General features: G+C 39.9%; 1 protein-coding gene across 1 annotated transcript; it reads left to right on the forward strand.

The window, feature by feature from the left end:
- The first annotated feature begins 315 nt into the window (after positions 1-315).
- Positions 316-8,958, forward strand: LOC122899876 (butyrophilin-like protein 1). The gene is made up of 9 exons (XM_044238065.1): positions 316-451; positions 2,750-3,100; positions 3,893-4,174; positions 4,316-4,516; positions 5,039-5,059; positions 5,147-5,173; positions 5,360-5,386; positions 7,406-7,432; positions 8,099-8,958. Exons 1-9 carry the CDS (start codon positions 370-372, stop codon positions 8,620-8,622), a joined length of 1,542 nt encoding a protein of 513 aa, XP_044094000.1. The 5' UTR covers positions 316-369; the 3' UTR covers positions 8,623-8,958.
- The last annotated feature ends 353 nt before the right edge of the window (positions 8,959-9,311 follow it).

A 9,311-nucleotide genomic window follows, 5' to 3' on the forward strand; every position in this document is an offset into this window, starting at 1 on the left:
AAGGCAAGAAAGAAGAAGTTAGATTGGCCAATAGGAGTGGTCTAATTTTGTGTCTGCCTTCCTTCTCAAAAGGAATTCCTTTTCAATTTCAATTTCAAGAAAGCCCACAGGACACAAGAGTGGTTTAGGGTTTTCTACAGGGAAAATGGTTTTCAGAAAGAAGAGAGAGAGGGAAAATCCATTGGGGGAGGGTTGGAGTTGGTAGCAGTCTGTGAAGAAGCACAGCCAAAAAACTGTGTATAAAAGTAAATCTTTGAACGCCCCCCCCCCCTTGAAAGTTTTCACTTTGGTGTCTTTCTCACCACCTTCTCTTACAGACTACTTCCTTGTCAGAGTGAACATTTCGTGCTTTCACTTTCTGCTCTGAAGATGGTGGTTTCTGCAGACTCTTCTCCTGCTGGTTTCTTCCTCCTTCTCCTCCTTCTCCAGGTGTCTACATGGTGCTCAGCAGGTCAGTGTTCTCTCTCCTTCTCTTTATATATTCACTTGTTTTTAACGGCTCTTCTCAGATGATGAAAAAACTTGATCATTCATCAGTTGTCATTGTACCTCCTCTCAAAGGCAGTTATATTGGGGGGAACTGTAACTGTATTTGTGCCAACAGAAGACTGGAAGTTTCTGGCTAAGAATGTGACTGATACACACCCCTTACTACTTTGGGTAGATTTTATAAAACTATAGCTGTAATGTTTAGCTAAATCTTTATTGACTGTGGGTGATTTTAGCCTGCTTAATTTCAGTGAAGCAATATCAGTAAAAATATACTTTATAATGTTCACATTGCCAAGAAAACCTAAGTATGAGTACAACAAATTTGGAATCCCTGGTTATGATCTTTGACAAATCATTTTCCCCCCCTCTGGCACTTGAGTCCTTCTTTCATAAAATAGAAAAGGCTCTTAGGATAAAGTTTTCAGACTCAAGGTTTGGAGAGAAACCAGCTATGAGATTACAATAATGACATTTTTCATTAAAATCTCTTTAATTTGATGTCAGTTAGGCAGGGAGTACTAAAATGTTTGATTTCTACACATGTTGACTCAGGAATTCCACAAGAATTTATCATAAAGAAAAGCTCTCTCATGTGTGTATGTATAATGTACTAAATGTTTATTGTGGGACTGTTTATAGTAATAATAAATTGGAAACAATATAAATATTACCCTGATACAGGAAAAGCTTAAACACAATGGTATAGGCAATGTCAAAAACAATACAGCTAAATTATATGTACTAAAATGGTTGGATGTTTCTTATTTCAGAAATTGATATGTAGTGATTCCATTTATGTGAAATAGAGTAACTTTTATACAACATTGTAGATATAAGCAATGTCAAATACCCTTTCCTAAATTAAATGACTCATAGAACATGTATAGCCAGTAGCCATGTATCATCAGTTAACTAAGAATACGTATCTGTTGAGTACTCTGGGTTTTACACAGAAATAGAAAAGAAGGGACACCACAGCCTTCATCCAGCCTAATGGCCAGTGTCATTCTCCTTGCCCAAGACTGCCTGATCCATGTTCTCTGGGACAGGCTGGCCATGGAATTTTTCCTTTAAGCCCACGTGGCCTTGCCATTTGTATGCAACACTCCTGGGCCCCTTCACAGCCATGCCTTTTTTGAATTCTTCCCACTCCAGGGTCACTACATTTTGGGCCCTTAATCTCTGACCATTCAAAAGAGCCACAATAGGGACGCCTGGGTGGCGCAGTTGGTTGAACGACTGCCTCCGGCTCAGGGCGTGATCCTGGAGTCCGGGGATCGAGTCCCACATCAGGCTCCCAGCTCCATGGGGAGTCTGCTTCACTCTCTGACCTTCTCCTCGCTCATTCTCTCTCACTGTCTCTCTCTCTCAAATAAATAAAAATAAAATCTTTAAAAAAAAAAAAAAAAAAAAAAAAAAAAAAAAAAAAAAAAGAGCCACAATATCTTTGGCCTCTGCCAGTGCAAGTTTAGCCCAGGGGGCATCAGTCACCTTTTAGTTATTGATTTCTATACTAAAGTAAGTTGCAAACAGATGGTTTAAGTGACTTGACAAAGGAGATTAGCAAAGCTAAGCAAAGTCCCCATTTTTGGCTTGCAGCCTCCTCTTTCTCTGACCCAGGAATCCAACCATCTTCTCTGATAAAGACTGCCCTGTTCTTACGCCCTGGAACCACTGGCTTCTAAGTCCTCTCAAGAAAATATTTTTTATGAAAAACTATTCCTTATGATTCTAAGCATTCAGAGTTATTTTTAAAAAATTAAAAAGCGACCTAACCTTATAAATTCTACATTTCACTTTGATATAAAACACCTGTTAATCCTTTTCCTCACCCCTCAACACAGAGGAACCTAAATCTTTAATCAGAAATGGCTACTTATCCTTTTAGGAGTAGTGTGTTGGGAGAGAAAGGGATGAGTGTGGAGAGAAGTAACTTTGCTCCTCTCCTGCCAAAAGAAGGGATAATTGCTTAATAAGTTACTTTGCCTCATTTAATTCTAAATAAATCTCTTATTTATTTTTTGTATGTTTTTACATAACTTACACATAAATACTATTAGTAAATGTATAGAAAACGGTCCTTTCAAATGCCAAATTATCAGTAGCTGTTACCTCTGGAGAACATAGTTGAAGAAGTTATTATGAGATATATATTTTAAGACATATAAAACAATGCAAATAAGAAAGAAATGCATATGGGTCTTTTGTTTCATCCTCCCTCACTCATTTCCCCAATCTGTCTTTGGTTTTCATGCAGCGTCCAGGTTTTCTGTGAAGGGACCAGATGAACCCATCATGGTTCTACTAGGGGCAGATGCCACTTTGCCCTGCCAGCTGTCCCCTGAGCAGAGTGCTGCCCACATGCACATTCGGTGGTACCGAAACCAACTCTCCCCCGCTGTGTTTGTGTACCAGAATGGACAGGAACAAGGTGGGGAACAAATGCTGGAATACCGTGGCAGGACAGAGTTCGTGAGGGACTCCATCAACAAAGGAGGTGTAGCCCTGCTGATCCAACATGTTCGTGCCTCTGATCATGGCCAGTACTGGTGTCATTTTATGGATGGTCAGAGCTCCCAAGAGGCTATTGTGCAGCTGCATGTTATAGGTATGTTAACCTGGCCCAGTGTCATGGTGTGAAACAAAGAGAAAAAGGATGTCTGGATTCCTAACCTGGCATTTCTTATGATCTTCCATATACTGATATGCTAATTTACCTTGCAGAATGTCAATTTCTTAAAGCATACAATGATGCTAAGACTATATGCTCTATTCACTTTTAAACATCAAAAAAGGCAATATTTCTGAATATGTTTTTGTATCCTAAAAGGCGCCAGAAAATTAATTGACTGTATTAATTCAGACAGGTACTGACACCCTCAGATATTTGTTTTTATCCATTCAGTAGAGAAAGACAAGGCTTAAACTTAAAAGCTTAAACTCCTTTTTCTAACTTCAATTGTACCTTTTTTTCTCTCTCCTTGAAATGACTCCAAGCTCTCTTAGTCTCAGTATAGTGCAAAGGCATCAAGCTGATTTCAAACCTGAATCACAGGTTGCCCTAACATTCACTGTGAGAGGTTTATTGACCTCTGAGCTTCAGTTTACTTATTGGTCTAGTGAAGGCATTTTGGCCTTCAGCCTCAGGGACTCCTGAGCCCCAAGGATTCCAGGCCTTAAACATGCCTTCTCTCACTATGGACTCTGAAAAACAATCTGAGGGTTTTCAAGGGGCAGGAGGTGGGGGGAAGGTCGGGGTACCAGGTGGTGGGTATTATAGAGGGCACGGATTGCATGGTGCACTGGGTGTGGTGCAAAAATAAAGACTACTGTTATGCTGAAAATAAATAAAAAATAAATAAAAAAAAAACAAACAAAAAAACATACCTTTTCTCTTCAGGGTTGGGCTCTGCACCTCATGTTCGTATGATGGGACCTGAGGATGGTGGGATCCGAGTGTTGTGCTCTGCAGATGGCTGGTTCCCAAAACCCAGGGTGCAGTGGAGTGACATGATGGGAGTGAATCTACAGTCCCTCTCTGAGTTTCAGACCCAGGATGAAGATGGGCTTTTCTGTGTGGAAGCATCTCTTGTGGTCACAGATAGCTCTCTGGGCAATGTGACCTGTTCCGTCCAGAATCCCCTCTCTGGACAGGAGAAAGCATCAGCAATCTTCCTCCCTGGTGAGTGAAGCACAAACCCCAAAGCAGAGTTGGGTGTGTGGTGAGGGTAGGGAGGAAGGAAGGAGGGCTGAGGGAGCCTTGGAGAAAGGGCAGGATGGCCTCCAGGCTAGTCCTCACTATGTCTTCACTTGCCTGTGTCAGAGCCCTTCTTCCCCAGGATGGACCCATGGAAGGCAGCCCTGGCTGGGACAGTCCCTGTGCTGATGCTCTTTCTCCTTGGGATCAGCTACACTGGCTGGAGAAAACATCAAGCCAAAGAAAGAGAAGTAAAGAAAAAGCAAAGAGAATCTCGTGAAAGAGATCAGATAAAAAATGAAAAGGAGACAGTACTTAAGGCCAAAGGTATTGTGACCCCAGGGCAAATAGGGTTCATGGAGAAGCTGGGGGTGCAGGTTTTATAAGATGGGTGGGGAAATAAAAGTTGTCAAAGGGGACCTCAAGGAAAACATGGAGTACCAAAATTCCATAAAGCTGGAGTCTTATGGAAAAGAAGAAACCATGGGGGAAACTTGGAGAGTTGTGGGCAGTGGTCTGTACCCAAACTGTGGTGTTGTTTCTACTTGTGCAAATGTCTTTCCCCATCTTCTCCTCCTATTCTTCCTTCCAGAATTAGCTTTTGAAACACCTAAGAAAGCTTGAATTCCCACAAAGCATGGGCACTCCTTCCTCAGTGACCCTATAACATTTCCCATGTAACTTTTCCTAGCACTTATCATTTAGAGTCCACATGTGTGTTTGCTAATCCTTCCCACCTACTTAGCTATGGGACTCCTAAAGGTGGGCCACATTGAATCCATTCAGCTACTCCATGAAATCAAGAGCAGCTAAAACCCAATTTGATGGATTTTATATCTCTTCTTTCAGAGAACCTCAAGGCAGAGCTTGGTGAGTCTTGCTTCTTATGCCCTGTGTAGAATTTGCTCCCCTTTCCACATCTGTTGTAGGTCTCTCACTGAATGTTGTTTCTTTCAGAACAGCGAAAGGCACTATACCTTAGAGGTGAGAGACTGGGTTTCCCATACCCCTCAATGTTTTGATGTCCAATACTTTCTCAGTTTCCTCTCTTCAGAGGTTAAGACTGAAAGATTTAATAATGACTTGTGAAAAAAAAAAACAAGGGACGGGGAGAAGAATGTGAGGCTCTGGATGTCTTGCCTTGTATTAACTGGATTTTTTCTGTTTTAGATTGGAAGAAGGCCTGGCTGTATCCTGGTAAGTTACTTTCTGGATTAGGTCTTGCCATGTGCATTTAATATTCCAGGTATAATAAGTAGAGACATAAACACACACACACACACACACCTGAAAGTTGTGAGGAATTATTTGGTATTGATCTACAGTGTTTCTTGTATTTGGAAGGTCAAATATTCAATCGTTTGTCAGCTAAGTATAAAGAAAAAATAACTATTGACTGGTGAATTCCACGTGGCTAGAGTAGGACTCAACACAAATTTTTAACCCATCCACTATAGAGAATGAAGAGACAGAAACCAGAGCAATTTTGGTGGGATTTAGGAAGAATAAAGGACACCCTATATGATAGCAGCATTTCCATACAGGAAATAAAGTTCAAAAGAGCAGTTAACATATTTTATATTTGGGAAGAAGGTATTATTATTTTATTTATTTTACCTATGTGAAAAAATCAAAATAAAGTTCAATACACAGGAACAAGATTTATGTTTGAAAAGCTTGAAAAACAGTCTTTCAAAATACTTTAATATCATCATAAAAATTTGTTTATCTGGTGGTAGAGGGAACTGGCTATTTTATATCTTCTAATATCTGTGTCCATGTACTACTACATATGTTTAAGACTATGTATGTTCATGTGTAATACAGAGTTAGACCTCAAAAACATGCTAGGTATTTCCTTAAATATATAGTTGTGCAATTTTTGTATGCCTGATATTGCGCTAGATGTTGGTGGCATAATCCATGGTCTCTGACCCTGAAATCCACTGGGGGAAGTAAGCTAAAAACCAGGCAACTACACACAGCCTGATAAGTATTTTGATAGGACAGGGTCAAGGTGCTCCTCCCAAGGGTTAAAGTCAGATAAACAGTTTCTACTAAGAGTGTTCTCTTTTTTCTTTTCTTTGTTCTTTTTTTTCTTTCTTTCTCTTTTCTTTATTTTTTTTTCTTTTCTAATTTTTTCTTTCTTTTCTCTTCAAATATTTTATTTATTTACTTGTGAGAGAGAAAGAGAAAGAGAGAGGATGAGCAAGGGGGAGGGAGAGAAGAAGCAGACATCCCACTAACCAGGGATTCCCTACATAGAGTTCAATCCCAAGACCCTGAGATCATGATATGATCCAAAGGCAGGTGCCCCTCTACTAAGATTTTCCTTCAGGAGCTGCTTTAAAATGTTCCCATGATTCTAGAGGAGAGAGAAAAGTGTAGTAAGGATGAGGACATACAAGTTTTTGTTCCACCTCTATCAATGACAGCTGAGGAATTCAGTTATTTTTGCTTTCTTGAACTCAGCCTTCTTATCTCTAAGATGAAGAGATCGCAGAAGTCCCTCTTGACTCATGTATTCATCAATTCTATATATAGAGTGCTACCCTTCTTAAAGTGGGCAGCTAAGTGAGAGACCATCAAGAATTATGGATAAGTTCTTATCTGCCCAGTGCCCCAAGACATTAAGAGTATATCCAATCTTTAATAAAATCACAAGACCTGCCATAAGAGAAGTGGCCCCAGGCAGAGGCAGATGTAGTTCTATTCCTCATGAAGAGTCTATCTCTGGAGGAAAATATTAAAAATGTGATTACAAGCATTAAAATTTAAAAAGGTCAGTTTAAAAGCCTTGGTCCAAAGCTTAAACTCTACTCTTACGTGGCCATAGCCTGGGAAACCCCTGAAATAAAATAATAAAATAAAGTAAATAAAAGGACACTTTATAACTTTCATCCTCAATGAGGAGTGCCACAAAGGTCTTAAAAGCATAGGTGCCTAAAACACTAGATCATGCTCCAGGAGTTCTCCAGACTTACTTCCTCAGCACTGGGCCAAATGAGGGGATCATTTCTAATCTGAGGCAGCCCCACAGAGGAAGTACACCCTTTGTCTTGTAGTTTCTGGATACTGAGAGTTCAAGGGGCTCAGAGGAGGAGGGAAAGAGAGCTGAGAAGAAACAGCAATGAGCCAGGAAAGGAAGTGTGACCCTCCTCTTCATTCTGTGGTTGTGTTTCCATCATAGTCTCAGTTTGTATTGCTCTTTTTCAGACTGGAGGAAGGAAAAGTTCCAGCCTGGTGAGTGGCTTTTTTGTTTATCTTTGGACCCCTTTCCAACCTGCCCTTTGATACCCCATTTTTTCCTCCTAACACCATCTCCTACTTGAAAAGACAGATGAACCACTACTCTGGTAAAGAGAGGGAAGTTCATCAAGATCATTAATTTTGGCCTGGACTGAGAATTACTGCTAGGATTAGGTACTCTGGTTGTATTTACACCCCTATATATTGGCATGGTTTCTCACCTATGGTGGGGGGGAGGGAGGTCCACTTGGTTATGAAGGAAATCCCCAACTGAGTAAAAAGTACTCAAAATGATGAGAGTAACTTAGCTGCTCTTTGTAAAAAGGTCAGCTGAATGGAGCCCATTACTAATTAAAGAACATAGTTCTAGTTTGTAGATAATTAAGAAAGAACAGTATTGTCAAGTAAACACTGCAAGTCACAGCTCACTCCTGCATTCTGCCAAGATACTGATAATAGCATAGGTAAGATAAGGTGAGATAAGTAGCATTGAACCCATGGTGAGAGCACCTCATAGCTCCATCTTCCCCAGCACACACACACATCCAGAGGGCAAGTGTTCTTTCACTATTTGATCCTGTTTCTCTAAGGTTTCACTTGCACAACGGTCTTCTAAAATATGTAATGTTGGCCCTTCCCTTCCTTTTTCTTTTCCCACAGCCAATGTGACGATAAATCAAGAAATCCATCAGAATAATTGTGACCCAGAGAGCAAAGAGAACTTCAGAGAGGAAACACAGGATCTATCTCATAGTGATAAGAGAGGAGACTGCAACCTTATCACACTAAATCAGCAAGGCTTTACCTCAGGAAGACATTACTGGGAAGTGGATATTAAGGACACTGATGAGTGGACCCTAGGCATTTATGAGAAGCTCACAGGCAAGAGTGGATTATCCACCAATCTACAAAAAAAGAAATTCAGAGTCTTAGAAAAGAAAGGATGTAAATGCAGGGCTCTCATCTATGGCCCTCAAGGCTTTTTCCTGAAAAAAGATCTCAAGATAGAAAAGTATCCACAAAAGATTGTGATTTTTTTGGATTATGAAGACAAAGATGTTTCTTTCTATGACATGATTCAAGGTACCCACATCTTCTCCTTTACCCAGGAAAGATTCACTGGATCACTCTATCCTTACTTCAACATTAAATCCATGGAGCATTCCCCACATGAGCAATATTAAGTGACTTAGTGGAAGAACTTACACAGTGAAGACAATAGCCTATTCTCTATAAACCCCAAAATGCCAGTTCTGATGTGTGACCTCAAGTTCACTGATTATGAGACCTCTTGACTTGAGGCTCCATGAGTTTCCATGACCAGCACTGTTTATTAATTGCAGAGACAAAATTTTTTGTTTGTAATTGTTATTGTTATAAATGCTGTTTCTTGTTTTATATCTAATATACCACAGACTGATAATTTTCCAGGAAAAATTACTGGGAAAATAAAGTCAATAAAAAAAATGGATACAATTACAAGCTGTAATAAGCTTATTGTTAGAATCAATATGCTTAAAATTACTCTGTCAATTTGCTCTAAAATGTTTATAATACTCTAGTTCTGCATTTGTCTCATAAAGAACCTGTAAGAAACAGTTAATATAGTTCACTGACCAACTATAATATAGTTCAGTGACCAGCACTTTTGAGTGGCACTGCTAAAGCAGTATTCAGAGGAATAAAAATTAGATAAACCTCTTCACCTCTCTCATAGCAACGCTAAATAAAAGCAACAAAATAGTGCTATTTTCTAATGTTGAGGAAGAAAAGTTAAATTGTAGGTTGAGGGACACGTGGGTGGCTCAGTTGGTTAAATGTCTGTCTTTGACTCAGGTTATGACTCCAGGGTCCTGGGATCCTGACCTACATA

Source organism: Neovison vison, chromosome 1, assembly GCF_020171115.1.
Source record: "Neovison vison isolate M4711 chromosome 1, ASM_NN_V1, whole genome shotgun sequence".
NCBI classification, from domain to species: domain Eukaryota; kingdom Metazoa; phylum Chordata; class Mammalia; order Carnivora; family Mustelidae; genus Neogale; species Neogale vison.